The 17,367-nt window shown below is 42.8% G+C and overlaps 1 protein-coding gene across 1 annotated transcript in view; it reads left to right on the forward strand.

The window, feature by feature from the left end:
- The window catches only part of LOC110537840 (E3 ubiquitin-protein ligase RNF43), a 178,624-nt gene that overhangs the window by 99,837 nt on the left and 61,420 nt on the right, over positions 1–17,367 (forward strand). Inside the window, exon 2 of the mRNA XM_021624258.3 lies at positions 14,630–14,752. Coding sequence (XP_021479933.2) covers positions 14,630–14,752 — 123 coding nt within the window. The remainder of the gene's footprint in view (positions 1–14,629; positions 14,753–17,367) is intronic.

A 17,367-nucleotide genomic window follows, 5' to 3' on the forward strand; every position in this document is an offset into this window, starting at 1 on the left:
ACACACACACACACACACACACACACACACACACACACACACACACACCAAACACTCATACACTTTGTGTACAAAACATTAAGAACATCTTTCTAATATTGAGTTGCACCCACCTTTTCCCCTTATAACAACCTCAATTCGTCAGGGCATTGACTCTACAAGGTGTCAAAAGCGTTCCACAGGGATGCTGGCCCATTTTCCCTCCAATTTTTCCCACAGTTGCGTCGAGTTGGCTGGATGTCCTTTGGGTGCTGGACCATTCTTTATACACACGCAAAACTGTTGAACATGAAAAACCCAGCAGCATTACAGTTCTTGATACACACAAACCGGTGCGCCTGGCACCTACTACCATACCCTCTTCAAAGGTACTTCTACACTGATTGAATTGGATTTAACAGGTGACATCAATAAGGGATCATAGCTTTCACCTGGTCAGTCTATGTCATGGAAAGAGCAGGTGTTCTTAATGTTTTGTACACACCGTGCACAGACACACACACACACACACACACACACACACACACACAGTTGACCAGCTCTACTGGAAATCTGAGGGTCAGAACGGAGACCAGGTCAGCAGCCACATATTTTGATATTTTGGTGGTGCTGGAGGGAGAGGAGGAGGATGAGAGTATGTCTGTGTGTTAGCTGGGGGCTGGGTTAATAGAATTATTTGTTGACGTACACTAGCTTGGCAGGCTTAACTGGCCTCGGGTTGAACTCCTTTGAAAAGCCTTACTCCATTCTCCTCCCCAATCTCACTCCTCCTCACCCACACCCTACATACATGATAGAATAGACACGTTGAGATATTTATTTGATCTCCAACTGAATTGATCGATTTTACTTCTGACTTTTAATTTTATTGTGTGGTATTTCATCAATCGTGTAGGCGGATCGGCCTTTAAAATCCCTGAGCTTTGTTGAGTCAATGGATGGAAATTGAAGTGTAGAGGCTGTCGATGAGAGGTGCAAGCTCTTTCTCTCTTCTAACTCTTAGTTCCCTTTTTTCTCTTTTTGGTTCCGCCATACTCTCTAGTCTAACACCCCTACTTTTTGGGACCCATCTCTTAGCTTTTCCCCTGTCTTTTTTTGGTTCCCCTTCTCTCTTGTCTCAGCCTGAAATAAGTAGCTGGCTCAACTCCTTCCTGCCTGGTTCACCCTCTTTAACGGTCCCCACTCTCTTAACATTTCCCCAAGATGTCTTATTTTGGTTCCCCCTCTCTTCTCTCCTCTAACTCACCCTAACATAAGTGTCTAGGCTCAGCTCCTTCCTGCCTGGCAGCAGATGACCAAGTAGAATGCTTCTCAGTCGCAGAGCTGCCGCTTATTGGCACATGAAAAAAGAAGAGCCACAGGGCAAAGAGGGGGAAAGAAATGATTGACTTCTCACCACAGCTACTATTTATTTTCACATTTTTTCTGATGGTCTGTTTGTTTTTGAGGCTGTTAGATTCTTGCCTTGGAGTATTTTGAGACAGTCCGACTTTGATTGAGCTGGATAGGAATGTCTTTAATCGTGGCTACAAAGGATTGGAGAGAAGAAGGAGGATGAGATCTCTCTCCCCCAGCTTTTTAAACAGATATAGATGGAGGAGAAAAGGAGTAGACAGAGAAGAGGAGGAGGAGGAGTGACCATTGTTAACAGAGCAAAAAAATGTGTGTGCGCCCTGTGGTTTCTAGTCCCTTTGAAATGGAGACTCAGTGATTTTGGTTCCCAGGCCCCTTTTTCTCAGGCCCGTACAAAAACCAAATGAAGACATTTCAGTGTGTCTGTCTGTGTGTCTATGTTTGATGCTGTTTATAGCCCAGCGCCAGACTGCTGCTAACCGGACCAAGGTACAAATAGTGGCTTCTGGACAATGTTCACAGTCGGTTGATTGTAAGTGAAGTGTGGGCGTATCTAAAAAAGAAGATAATGCATAGTCTTGTAAGCAATGCAAAACATAGACACTGTCACAAACAACAGCATGTAAATGCAACATACAACAATTTCAAAGATTTTACTGAGGTACAGTTCAAATAAGGAAATCAGTAAATGGAAATAAATGCATCAGGTCCTAATCTATGGATTTTGCATGACTGGGAATACAGATAATCATTATCTGTAAGGGAGGGGAACAGAAAACTAGCCAGCATCTGCTGTGAACACCATTTACCTCATGCAGTGCGACAGGTCTTCACATAGAGTTGATTAGGCTGTTTATTGTGGCCTATGGAGTGTTGTCCCACTCCTCTTCAATGTCTGTGTGAAGTTGCTGGATATTGACGGGAACTGGAACACGCTGTCGTACATGTCGATCCAGAGCATTCCAAACATGCTCAATAGGTGACATATGGAACATATGGAACATTTCTGGCATCTTTTATTTCAGCTCATGAAATATGGGACCAACACTCTACATATGCAACTTTTCAGGGAAGTCAGGAACCAATATACTCAGTCAGTTAGGAAAGCTAAGGCTAGCTTTTTCAAACAGAAATTTGCATCCTGTAGCACTAATTCCAAAAAGTTTGGGGACACTGTAAAGTCCATGGAGAATAAGAGCACCTCCTCCCAGCTGCCCACTGCACTGAGGCTAGGAAACACTGTCACCACCGATAAATCTATGATAGTCGATCATTTCAATAAGCATTTTTCTACGGCTGAGCATACTTTCCACCTGGCTACCCCTACCCCGGCCAACATCTCAGCACCCCCTGCAGCAACTTGCCCAAGCCCCCACCCCCCGCTTCTCCTTCACACAAATCCAGACAGCTGATGTTCTGAAAGAGCTGCAAAATCTGGATCACTACAAATCAGCTGGGCCAGACAATCTGGACCCTCTTTCTAAAATAACCCCTATTACTAGCCTATTCAACCTCTCTTTCGTATCATCTGAGATCCCCAAAGATTGGAAAGCTGCCGCGGTCATCCCCCTCTTCAAAGGGGGAGACAATCTAGACCCAAACTGTTATAGACCTTTATCCATTCTGCCCTGCCTTTCTAAAAACTTTGAAAGCCAAGTTAACAAACAGATCACCGACCATTTCGAATCCCACCGTACCTTCTCCACTATGCAATCTGGTTTCCGAGCTGGTCATGGGTGACCCTCAGCCATGCTCAAGGTCCTAAACGATATCATAACCGGCATTGATAAAAGACAGTACTGTGCAGCCGTCTTCATCGACCTGGCCAAGGCTTTCGACTCTGTCAATCACCGCATTTTTATCTGCAGATTCAGATTTAGCCTTGGCTTCTCAAATGACTGCCTCACCTGGTTCACCAACTATCTCTCAGATAGAGTTCAGGGTGGCAAATCAGAGGGCCTGTTGTCCGGACCTCTGGCAGTCTCTATGGGTGTGCCACAGGGTTCAATTCTCCAAACAAGTTTTTCTCTGTATATATCAATGATGTCACTCTTGCTGCTGGTAATTCTCTGATCCACCTCTACGCATACGACACCATTCTGTATACATCTGGCCCTTCTTTGGACACTGTGCTAACAAACCTCCAAACAAGCTTCAACGCCATACAACACTCCTTCCGTGGCCTCCAACTGCTTTTAAATTCAAGTAAAACTAAGTGCATGCTCTTCAATCGATTGCTGCCCGCACCCTTCCACCCGAATAGCATCACTACTCTGGACGGTTGTGACCTAGAATATGTGGACAACTACAAATACCTAGGTGTCTGGTTATACTGTAAACACTCCTTCCAGACTCACATTAAGCATCTCCAATCCAAAATTAAATCTAGAATCAGCTTCCTATTTCGCAACAAAGCATCCTTCACTAAAATCAAAATCAAATCAAATGTATTCATCGCCAACCCAGACAGGAAGATCACGTCAGTGACTCAACCCACTCAAGTGACGCACTTACATCAGCTGATATGTAAGAAGGGCTATATGTGTAACCCAACCTAAAACCCCAAACAGCAAGCAATGCAGGTGTAGAAGCACGGTGGCTAGGAAAAACTCCCTAGAAAGGCCAAAACCTAGGAAGAAACCTAGAGAGGAACCAGGCTATGATGGGTGGCCAGTCCTCTTCTGGCTATGCCGGGTGGAGATTATAACAGAACATGGCCAAGATGTTCAAATGTTCATAAATGACGGCATGGTCAAATAATAATAATCACAGTAGTTGTCGAGGGTGCAACAAGTCAGCACCTCAGGAGTAAATGTCAGTTGGCTTTTCATAACCGATCATTGAGAGTATCTCTACCGCTCCTGCTGTCTCGAGAGAGTTGAAAACAGCAGGTCTGGGACAGGTAGCACGTCAGGTGAACAGGTCAGGGTTCCATAGCCGCAGGCAGAACAGTTGAAACTGGAGCAGCAGCACGGCCAGGTGGACTGGGGACAGCAAGGAGTCATCATGCCAGGTAGTCCTGAGGCATGGTCGTAGGGCTCAGGTCGTCTGAGAGAGAGAGAAAGAGACAATTAGAGAGTGCATACTTAAATTCACACAGGACACCGGATAAGACAGGAGAAATACTCCAGATATAACAGACTGACCCTAGCCCCCCGACACATAAACTACTGCAGCATAAATACTGGATGCTGAGACTGGAGGGGTCAGGAGACACTGTGGCCCCATCCGATGATACCCCTGGACAGGGCCAAACAGGCAGGATATAACCCCACCCACTTTGCCAACGCACAGTCCCCACACCACTAGAGGGATATCTTCAACCACCATCTTACCATCCTCAGACAAGGCCGAGTATAGCCCACAAAGATCTCCGCCACGGCACAACCCAAGGGGGGGCGCCAACCCAGACAGGAAGATCACGTCAGTGACTCAACCCACTCAAGTGACGCACTCATGCTGCCAAACATACCCTCGTAAAACGGACTATCCTACCATTCCTTGACTTCGGCGATGTCATTTACAAAATAGCCTCCAACACGCTACTCTGCAAACTGGATGTAGTCTATCACAGTGCCATCCGTTTTGTCACCAAAGACCCATATAATACCCACCACTGCCGACCTGTATGCTCTCGTTGACTGGCCCTCACTACATATTTGTCGCCAAACCCACTGGCTCCAGGTCATCTATAAGTCTATGCTAGGTAAAGCCCCGCCTTATCTCAGCTCACTGATCACCATAGCAACACCCACCCGTAGCATGCGCTCCAGCAGGTATATTTCTTCAGTCATCCCCAACACTTCCTTTGGCCGCCTTTCCTTCCAGTTCTCTGCTGCCAATGACTGGAACGAATTGCAAAAATCACTGAAGCTGGAGTCTTATATCTCCCTCTCTAACTTTAAGCATCAGCTGTCAGAGCAGCTTACCGATCACTGTACCTGTACACAGCCAATCTGTAAATAGCACACCCAACCTCATCCCCATATTGATACTTATCCTTATCCTTTTGCTCCCCAGTATCTCTACTTGCACATCATCATCTGCACATCTATCTATGTGTAAGTCTGCGTTGTTGTTTTTGTCGCACTGCTTTGCTTTATCTTGGCCAGGTCGCAGTTGTAAATGAGAACTTGTTCTCAGCTGGCCTACCTGTTTAAATAAAGGTGAAATAAAAATAATAAACATGTTGCGATTCTATTTTTGTTCAGTGTAGAATGTTCAATGTGGGCGAAGATTAGATACTGAATTTGCAAAGTTAGCAAGTATTGAATACAGTACAAGGACAGTGAAATATTTTCTCCTCCCATTATTGACAGATTTTGATATCAGTAGTTTTATATCAGTAATTCCACAACTTCCACAATGCTAGGTGTTGTGTTGCATGTGAACATGATCGTATGGTATAGGCCAGTGGTCACCAATCACCGGTCGATCGTGATCGTAGACTGTAAAAAGAAGTCTCGAGCGCACAGCAAAGTTGATCATGTGAGATTTCAAAACTTTTAAAACCATGACTAAAGACTCAACGAATAGCTGCTGTTTTATTAGTAAGTTCATGTTTAAGTTGTTATTCAGCACTGTCAACAGTTTTTAAGTCAGAAAATGCTCGTTTGCTACTTCCACTCACTCCACAACCAACCAGCACTGCAGCTGCAATTAATGAGTATAGCAAAGTGTTTCAATAAGCTTGCATTGGTATTATTTGCGGTTTGTGTATTGTATTGTGCATTGATGCGACTTAAGTTTCACCATCAGCTGGAAGACTGTGTCCCCTTTTTTCAGCGAGAGGCAGCTCTGCTGCTCCCTCCCTCCCCTCAGACTGAACTTCAGATGCAGGCCATCAGTACAGTAAAACAAAACATATTATCTATTACTGAGCGGTAGACCTCGACTTACATTTTGACTCAGAAAGTGATCTTGACTAAGACTAAGTTTGATGACTACTGGTATAGGCTATACAATAAAAAGAGATAGTGAAACCTGATTTAAAGCTAAAACCCTGAATTAAGGATATTATTTCCAGACGTTTCCTCTAAACCTATGTCAGGGTGTGGTGATGGCGGAGTAGTAGTTGTCATTATCTTTTTATTTTTTACTTCCTTTTTCTTTGTTAAAGGACCAAGTTCCGCTGTGGGTCTCTAATTTGGGCCTAGTAAACGTGGATAGGGAAAGCAGCTGCCAGGCTCCATAATGTAGTCTAGCGTGGCAAGGCTGGGCCTTGCCCTCAGACATGGCTCTAGACTAGAGATTCCTATGGGTTGTAGAATCCTATGGCACCATAGGAACAACGCCATGTCTCAGGGCAAGGCAGGGACAGGACAGGCGTTCAAGCTTCCTCCTCACTACTCAGACTGGTCCTTCATTACAGTAGCAACCTCTGTCCATCTGTCGTATGGGAGACACACAGCTAGAGCAAGGTATTTTAGGGGGCAGATTTGGCCCGGCATATGGGTGTGTGCGTGTGTGTGTACAGTATATGTCTCCAGCTGTAGCTGTGACTTCACACTGTCCTCTGTTTACAATAACATCTCCCCCTGTCCATCTCTGTAAATACATAGTTCACATCCAGTTTACAATGTTCTCTCTGATTTAGCTTCTGTTATTGTTGTGTTTTGGGGACGACCCAGCTGCATCTGCATCTGAAGGCCAGATGTTAGCTGCGTCCCCTATATAGTGCACTATTTTTGACCAGACCCCCATGGGCCCCGATCAAAAGTAGTGTACTACTAAATAGGGTGCCGTTTGTGACAGATCCGTTGTTTAGATTAGTCTAACCCTGATCTGGTGCAGACAGACTTCTTGGCTCGGTAGTGCACAAGTCACTCTGTAATGATCAATGGTGTTGTAGTTTTAGTTACGTTGCCAATGCTCAGATGTCCATAGTTGTATATCAATCAGTTGTTGCACGTGTATAGTGGTCATAAACTAGGGCCCCACCCATGCGTGAGGTGGATGACTTTGGATGTTTTTCTCCCTCTCTCTTCTCTTATTCTCATTCTTGTTCTCGCTCCCTCTCACTGTCTCCTCTCTCTCTCTCCCTCCCTCCCTCCCTCTCTCCTTTCCTCTGACACGCTATAGCCGTGCGTGACTCATGACGTCAGGCCCCTTATCCCTTCTCAGGGTTCGTGCCAGCTGTTGATGTCACCCCTGGGTCTTTTTAATTTGCGGATTTTCGTTGGGGCCTGGGTGAGATCAGATCAGGGGGAGTCCCATGGTCCCATGACCTCAGCCCAGTGAGCCCACAGCCACATGAAGGGACCAGCGGGTGGGGTGGGGTAGAGAGTGGGTGCTGGCGGGGTCTGGCTGAGTGATTTACACTGACAGACAGCCATACATCTCTGCCCTTGTTGTTGATGTCACCCGGAGGCATTTTCCTCTCGGAATGACAAATGCACTGGTCACCCATTTGCCTGGAAACCCAATGTTGAATTGGATTGAATTCTACGTCGGGCAGAAATTAGCGTTTGCATGAGGAAAGTTTCCTCTCATGACCTCTAAAAGCCAGAATGTAGAATATTTTACGAACTTACTTTGTCGGTTGCCCATGCGGTTGGTCCCTTTGCAGATAGGAATGCGACACAATATATCCACAGGAAAGTATAATTACATGAACTTTTCAAAGCGCTGGTAGTGCGTTAAGATTTCTATCACCTGAAGCATGCACACAAGAGGAAAATACATGCACGTCACGCATGCATACCTGCCGAGTTCCTGCAAGTGTTTACATGGTCTGCTCATGCCAGCACTTTGATTTGGTGATTTAATTCTACTTTCCTGTGGCTATATTGTCTCACATTTCTACCAACAAAAAGACCAACAGCGGTAACAGCCGGTTGAGTATGTAATGTATGTAAAAATTTAATTTTATTCAACATGCTGACTTCAATGCAATTCATTGTTGGGTTTCGATGCAAGTCACTCATGTGTAGTGTTGTGCTGGAGGAGGCGTTGCCTATCTTCTTGGTTTCTCTCATGCATCGATACCCTGATTGATGTCATGGTGTGTAGTGTTGTGCAGATGTGTTGCCTATCAATGATGCCTAGTCTCTCCCGGCCTGGTTGTCGTGTGTGTCGTGGTGTGCGACTGACTCCAGTAGTTTGTGTCACTAACTTGGCTGCTATCCCCTTGAGCTCTTAAATACAGCTTTTTCAGCAACTATCTATCCCCTCCCTTTCAGATAGGATCAAATGTTCCAACCAGAGACTAGCTCCTAGCTTTAAATGAATGTGATGAGGGGATGGGCTAAACTGAACGTCTCCCTCTCTCTCGCCGTTTATCCATGGAGTTGATTGTGTTACGAATGTTCTCTTCTATTTAATTAATAAGGGCTGGGGATGTGGTATATATGGAATATACCATGGTTAAGGGGTATTCTTAGGCAGTAACATGAAGATTTGATATTTTATTCTCTAAGTGTGACAGCGTGTTGTCTTTTTGATTTGATTTATTTGAAAGAAAAGCTTTATTTTCGTTGTGTCACTATTCAGTTATATAGATACAGGGAACTGCCAAAATAAAGGAAACAACACCAAAGTGTCTTAATAGGGCGTTGGGCCACCACGAGCCGCCAGAACAGCTTCGATGCGCCTTGGCATAAATTCTACAATCTGGAATCCTATTGGAGGGATGAGACACCATTCTTCCTCGAGAAATTCTATAATTTGGTGTTTTGTTGATGGTGGTGGAAAATGCTGTCTCAGGTGCCGCTCCAGAATCTCCCATAAGTGTTCAATTGGGATGAGATCTGGTGACTGACACACACACAGTTTTTAAACCCTCTATGCTCCTTTGAGACCCCTCTTTCAAAGTCACAGATATCTCTTCTTCTAGCCATGTTAGCCAAAATAATACTAGCCATTTCTATACTTGACCCTAAGCATGATGGGACGTAACTCAGGAACCACACCTGTGTAGAAGCTAGAGGTCGACCGATTATGATTTTTCAACACCAATACCGATTATTGGAGGACGAACAAAAGCCGATACCGATTAATCGGCCGAATTATATATATATATATAGATATAGATATTTGTAATAATGACAATTACAACAATACTGATACTTAATATAATACATAAATAAAAATCAATTTAGTCTCAAATAAATAATGAAAAATTGTCAATTTGGTTTAAATACTTGGTTTAAATAATGCAAAAACAAAGTGTTTGGAGAAGAAAGTAAAAGTGCAATATGTGCCATGTAAAAAAAGCTAACGTTTAAGTTCCTTGCTCAGAACATGAGAACATATGAAAGCTGGTGGTTCCTTTTAACATTAGTCTTCAATGTTCCCAGGTAAGAAGTTTTAGGTTGTAGTTATTATACGAATTATAGGACTATTTCTCTCCATACCATTTGTATTTCATATACCTTTGACTATTGGATGTTCTAATAGGTATTTTAGTATTGCCAGCCTAATCTCAGCGCAATGCTTGAAACATTGCGAAGAGCTACTGAAAAGTGCAGGAAAGTGCTGTTTGAATGAATGCTTACGAGCTTGCTGCTGCCTACCACCGCTCAGTCAGACTGCTCTATCAAATCATAGACTTAATTATAATATAATAACACACAGAAATACGAGCCTTTGTTCATTAATATGGTCGAATCCGGAAACCATCATTTCGAAAACAAAACGTTTATTATTTCAGTGAAATATGGAACCGTTCCGTATTTTATTGTAACGGGTGGCATTCCTAAGTCTAAATATTGCTGTTACATTGCACAACCTTCAATGCTATGTCATAATTATGTACAATTCTGGCAAATTAGTTCGCAACGAGCCACGTGGCCCAAACTGTTGCATATACCCTGACTCTGGGTGCAATGAACGTGAGAAGTGACACAATTTCCCTAGTTAAAATAAATTCATGTTAGCAGGCAATAATAACAAAATATGCAGGTTTAAAAATATGTACTTGTGTATTGATTTTAAGAAAGGCATTGATGTTTATGGTTAGGTACATTGGTGCAACGACCATTCTTTTTTCGCGAATGCGCTTGTTAAATCACCCGTTTGGCGAAGTAGGCTGTGATTCAATGATAAATTAACAGGCACCGCATCGATTATATGCAACGCAGGACAAGCTAGATAAACTAGTAATATCATCAACCATGTAGTTAACTAGTGATTATGTTAAGATTGATTGTTTTTTATAAGATACATTTAATGCTAGCACCTTACCTTGGCTCCTTGCTGCACTCGCATAACAGGTAGTTAACAGATAAATTAACAGGCACCGCAATGATTATATGCAACGCAGGACAAGCTAGATAACCTAGTAATATCATCAACCATGTAGTTAACTAGTGACTATGTTAAGATTGATTGTTTTTTATAAGATACATTTAATGCTAGCTAGCACCTCCTTGCTGCACTGCAGTCTCCTCGTGGAGTGCAATGTAATCGGCCATGATCGGTGGTGTCCAAACATTCCGATTACCGATTGTTATGAAAACGTGAAATCGGCCCTAATTAATCGGCCATTCTGATTAATTGGTCGACCTCTAGTGGAAGAACCTGCTTTCAATATTCTTTGTATCCCTCATTTACTAAAGCATTTCCTTTATCAGCTGTATGTATACAGTTGAAGTTGGAAGTTTACATACACCTTAGCCAAATACATTTAAATGCAGTTTTTCACAATTCATGACATTTAATCCGAATAAATATTCCCTGTTTTACGTCAGTTAGGATCACCACTTTATTTTAACAATGTGAAATGTCAGAATAATAGTAGAGAGAATTATTTATTTCAGCTTTTATTTCTTCCATCACATTCCCAGTGGGTCAGAAGTTTACATACACTCAATTAGTATTTGGTAGCATTGTCTTTAAATTGTTTAACTTGGGTCAAACGTTTTGGGTAGCCTTCCACAAGCTTCTCACAATAAGTTGGGTGAATTTTGGCCCATTCCTCCTGACAGACCTGGCGTAACTGAGTCAGGTTTGTAGGCCTCTTTTGCTCGCACACGCTTTTTCAGTTCTGCCCCCAAATGTCGATAGGATTGAGGTCAGGGCTTTGTGATGGCCACTCTAATACCTTGACTTTGTTGTCATCAAGCCATTTTGCTTGGGGTCAAGTATGCTTGGGGTCATTTGGAAGACCCATTTGTGTTCAAGCTTTAACTGATGTCTTGAAATGTTGCTTCAATATACAGTGCCTTGCGAAAGTATTCGGCCCCCTTGAACTTTGCGACCTTTTGCCACATTTCAGGCTTCAAACATAAAGATATAAAACTGTATTTTTTTGTAAAGAATCAACAACAAGTGGGACTCAATCATGAAGTGGAACGACATTTATTGGATATTTCAAACTTTTTTAACAAATCAAAAACTGAAAAATTGGGCGTGCAAAATTATTCAGCCCCCTTAAGTTAATACTTTGTAGCGCCACCTTTTGCTGTGATTACAGCTGTAAGTCGCTTGGGGTATGTCTCTATCAGTTTTGCACATCGAAAGACTGACATTTTTTCCCATTCCTCCTTGCAAAACAGCTCGAGCTCAGTGAGGTTGGATAGAGAGCATTTGTGAACAGCAGTTTTCAGTTCTTTCCACAGATTCTCGATTGGATTCAGGTCTGGACTTTGACTTGGCCATTCTAACACCTGGATATGTTTATTTTTGAACCATTCCATTGTAGATTTTGCTTTATGTTTTGGATCATTGTCTTGTTGGAAGACAAATCTCCGTCCCAGTCTCAGGTCTTTTGCAGACTCCATCAGGTTTTCTTCCAGAATGGTCCTGTATTTGGCTCCATCCATCTTCCCATCAATTTTAACATTCTTCCCTGTCCCTGCTGAAGAAAAGCAGGCCCAAACCATGATGCTGCCACCACCATGTTTGACAGTGGGGATGGTGTGTTCAGGGTGATGAGCTGTGTTGCTTTTACGCCAAACATAACGTTTTGCATTGTTGCCAAAAAGTTCAATTTTGGTTTCATCTGACCAGAGCACCTTCTTCCACATGTTTGGTGTGTCTCCCAGGTTGCTTGTGGCAAACTTTAAACGACACTTTTTATGGATATCTTTAAGAAATGGCTTTCTTCTTGCCACTCTTCCATAAAGGCCAGATTTGTGCAATATACGACTGATTGTTGTCCTATGGACAGAGTCTCCCACCTCAGCTGTAGATCTCTGCAGTTCATCCAGAGTGATCATGGGCCTCTTGGCTGCATCTCTGATCAGTCTTCTCCTTGTATGAGCTGAAAGTTTAGAGGGACGGCCAGGTCTTGGTAGATTTACAGTGGTCTGATACTCCTTCCATTTCAATATTACCGCTTGCACAGTGCTCCTTGGGATGTTCAAAGCTTGGGAAATCTTTTTGTATCCAAATCCGGCTTTAAACTTCTTCACAACAGTATCTCGGACCTGCCTGGTGTGTTCCTTGTTCTTCATGATGCTCTCTGCGCTTTTGACGGACCTCTGAGACTATCACAGTGCAGGTGCATTTATACGGAGACTTAAATACACACAGGTGGATTGTATTTATCATCATTAGTCATTTAGGTCAACATTGGATCATTCAGAGATCCTCACTGAACTTCTGGAGAGAGTTTTCTGCCCTGAAAGTAAAGGGGCTGAATCATTTTGCACGCCCAATTTTTCAGTTTTTGATTTGTTAAAAAAGTTTGAAATATCCAATAAATGTCGTTCCACTTCATGATTGTGTCCCACTTGTTGTTGATTCTTCACAAAAAAATACAGTTTTATATCTTCATGTTTGTAGCCTGAAATGTGGCAAAAGGTCGCAAAGTTCAAGGGGGCCGAATACTTTCGCAAGGCACTGTATCTACATAATTTTCTCCTCATGATGCCATCTTTTTTGTGAAGTACACCTCCTGCAGCAAAGCATCCCCACAACATGATGATGCCACCCCTGTGCTTCACGGTTGGGATGGTGTACCTGGAGCAGTGGCTTCTTCCTTGCTGAGCGGCCTTTCAGGTTATATCGACATAGAACTCTTTTTTACTGTGAATATAGATACTTTTGTACCTGTTTCCTCCAGCAGCTTCACACGGTCCTTTGCTGTTGTTCTGGGATTGATTTGCACTTTTCGCACCAAAGTATGTTCATCTCTAGGAGACAGAATGGGTCTCCTTCCTGAGCGGTTTGACATCTGTGTGGTCCCATGGTGTTTATACTTGCGTACTATTGTTTGTAGAGATGAACATGGTACCTTCAGGCATTTGGAAATTGCTCCCAAGGATGAACCAGACTTGTGGAGGTCTCCAATTATTTTTCTGAGGTCTTGGCTGATTTCTTTTGATTTTCCCATGATGTCAAGCAAATAGGCACTGAGTTTGAAGGTAGGCCTTGAAATACATCCACAGGTTCACCTCCAATTGACTCAAATGATGTCAATTAGCCTATCAGAAGCTTCTAAAGCCATGACATAATTTTCTGGAATTTTCCAAGCTGTTTAAAGGCACAGTCAACTTAATGCATGTAAACTTATGACCCACTGGAATTGTGATACAGTGAATTATAAGTGAAATATTCTGTCTGTAAACAACTGTTGGAAAAATGACTTGTGTCATGCACAAAGTAGATGTCCTAACCGACTTGTCAAAACTATAGTTTGTTAACAAGAAATGTGCGGAGTGGTTGAAAAACAAGTTTTTATGACTCCAACCTAAGTGTATGTAAACTTCCGACTTCAACTGTACCAGACCAGTCCGTGGTCCCAGACAACACCACCAGTCATGCCATGCCTGCTCTTGTCATCATGTGTCAATCGTGCTGTATTTTCACAGGCAATTTTTCTGTGAGTGCATGCATATGTTAATTGAGCCACTGTCATGTTGAGGGAAAGTGGCTGGGAGAAGAGAGAGAGGAGAGCTTATTTTCTCCATAGATTTTCTTTCTGTAATCTTCATAAGGAGACTATTAGTCAAATCTTCGTCCACTTGTCCAGGAAGTTCAATGCATACAGTATATCAACCGTACACCATCAGTATGGACAGCTAGCGGTAGATTCAGTACACACTCATGGAGCTGGATTTTGTGTTAAATGAGCACACCTTATTCTAATCTTCCCTTGCTCTGTTGATATCTTAATGTACTATAATGTTTTAAAGATACATCAATAGGCCTATGCTACTATATGTTTTGGTGGTCACAGCAAAGCTGACTGATGTGATAGAACCACAGAGTTTGGAGCCGCTATTGCGTTACCTATTGTAACGTGCAACTTGGTAAGATCACAGACGATTTGGTTCCCTGTCTGTCCCTCTGGTTTGGTTCTAAATCCTTGTTCGATCTCTCTCCTTTTCAGTCTCACCCTCTGTCCCTGTGCAACACCAGTGAAGATGAGCGCCAGGAGTCTGACTTCATCAGCATTGTCAAGCTGGAGAGCCCGGAGCGCAAGGTGCCTCAGTGTCTGCCCCTGCTCAAGAAGGTAAGACCATTTTACCCAGGCATACTGTTGAAGTGCTATGGGAGGTTTGAGTGGTGGCAGTGATACAGTTGAGCAGTTGAATAAGTATCTTGTCCAAGTGAACGGCTTTCTTTGCCGGACCATCCTGTATCTGTTCGAGATGGAAATTGCCTGTGACCTCACAATACGATATTATCACATTACTTAGGTGCCGATATGATATGTAATGCGATTTTCACAACTCTATATGTATTGCGATTCGATACTGCGATTTTATTCTGATTTGATGTTCCAAACATTTTGCTCTGCTGCAGAGACGAGAGAGCATGAGAACATTTGTTTTGATCAGTCATAGAAATAAAGTGCTGAATACGTTGGCTTACTATTTAATATGAAGATGGAGAACAAGCTATTGGATGGCAAAAAAAACATTTTGTACAAAACCGCGATATGTAACTGCATATCTTTTTCCCCCATCTCTATCTGCCCTCCCCAAAAATGTCTTGGGGCTCTGTAACCTACTGTAAGTCTGTGCCATACAACATTTAAATGCTCTCTACTGTGTAGCATACAAGGGTTGTTTGCTATTTCTTTCTGTTTGTTTACTGTGCGTATCTTGGTTGGAACCAGGCAGTTGTCCTTGTTTAAGATTACCTTATCCATTTGAATGGAGGAGAGCCAGAGTGCTAAACCTTTTCCCCTCCCTTTCTTTCTGGCGCACTGTCCACTCTTGGATCCACACTTAAGTTAGTAGAATGTAGAATGTTGGCTGGCATTGAATGTGATTGTGAGGATGTTATGCTGCCATGGCTGTGATCTCTCAGCGTAAAGGGATGTGATGAGGTGGGGGGTGGGGGGGGATGTGGCAGAGAGCCCCATGCTTCCTGGCGCTGGATGTGAGTCACTGAGGCCACAGCTGTTACTGGTTTTACCCAGGACCCTGGGCCAATGTAGTAAGGCCAGGTGCTGAGCCAGGACACCTGCTGCTCCACGTCTCTCCAGGACAGATACAAATACGGCCATAGACACAGATAACGCTAATTACCCATGTTGCTATTGTTGTTACTTGTGTAAGATTGCATCCAGTATGATGGAAGTTATTCGTAGTTTCGGGAGCCAATGCTAACTGGCGTTAGCACAATGACTGAAAGTCTATGGTATCTACTAGCAAGCTAGCAGTTATCAAATCAAATTGTATTGGTCACATGCTTGTGTTCCTTGCTCCAACAGTGCAGTAGTATCTAACAATACACACACATTTAAAAGTAAGAGAATGGAATTAAGAAATATTAAGACTAGCAATGTGGGAGTGACATTGACTAAAATACAGTAGAATAGTATATAGTATATACATATGAAATGAGTAAAGCAGTATGTAAACATTATTAAAGTGACTGGTGTTCCATGATTCAAGTGGCCAGTTATTCCATGTCTATGTACAGTTGAAGTCGGAAGTTTACATACACCTTAGCCAAATACATTTAAACTCAGTTTTTCACAATTGCTGACATTCAATCCGACTAAAAATGCCCAGTCTTAGGTCAGTTAGGATCACCACTTTATTTTAAGAATGTGAAATGTCAGAATAATCGTAGAGAGAATCATTTATTTCGGCTTTTATTTCTTTCATCACAATTTAAAGGCAATGCTACCAAATACTAATTGAGTGTATGTAAACTTCTGACCCAACTTCTGACCCAATTAGTATTTGGTAGCATTGCCTTTAAATTGTTTAACTTGGGTCAAACATTTCGTGGAAGCTTCCACAAGCTTCCCACAATAAGTTGGGTGAATTTTGGCCCATTCCTCCTGACAGAGCTGGTATAACTGAGTCAGGTTTGTAGGCCTCATTGCTCGCACACGCTTTTTCAGTTCTGCCCACAAATGTTCTATATGATTGAGGTCATTGCTTTATGATGGCCACTCCAATACCTTGACTTTGTTGTCCTTAAGCCATTTTACCACAACTTTGGATGTATGCTTGGGGTCAATGTCCATTTGGAAGACCCATTTGCGACCAAGCTTTAACTTTCTGACTGATGTCTTGAGATGTTGCTTCAATATATCCACATAATATTCTTTCCTCATGATGCCATCTATTTTGTGAAGTGCACCAGTCCCTCCTGCAGCAAAGCACCCCCACAACATGATGCTGCCACCCCCGTGTTTCACGGTTGGGAGGGTGTTCTTCGGCTTGCAAGCTTCCCCCTTTTTCCTCCAAACATAACGATGGTAATTTTGGCCAAACAAGTTTAATTTTTGTTTCATCAGACCAGAGGACATTTCTCAAAAAAGTAAGATCTTTGTCCCCATGTGCGGTTGCAAACCGTAGTCTGGCTTTTGAATGGCGTTTTTGGAGCAGTGGCTTCTTCCTTGCTGAGCTGCCTTTCAGGTTATGTTGATATATGACTCTTTTTACTGTGGATATATATACTATGGTACTTGTTTCCTCCAGCATCTTCACAAGGTCCTTTGCTGTTGTTCTGGGATTGATTTGCACTTTTAGCACCAAAGTACGTTCATCTCTAGGAGACAGAACACGTCTCCTTCCTGAGCGGTATGACGGCTGTGGTCCCATGGTGTTTATACTTGCGTACTGTTGTTTGTACAGATGAACATAGTACCTTCAGGCGTTT

The sequence above is a fragment of the Oncorhynchus mykiss genome, chromosome 12 (genome assembly GCF_057628025.1).
Source record: "Oncorhynchus mykiss isolate SJ-2025 chromosome 12, ASM5762802v1, whole genome shotgun sequence".
Taxonomy (NCBI): Eukaryota; Metazoa; Chordata; class Actinopteri; order Salmoniformes; family Salmonidae; genus Oncorhynchus; species Oncorhynchus mykiss.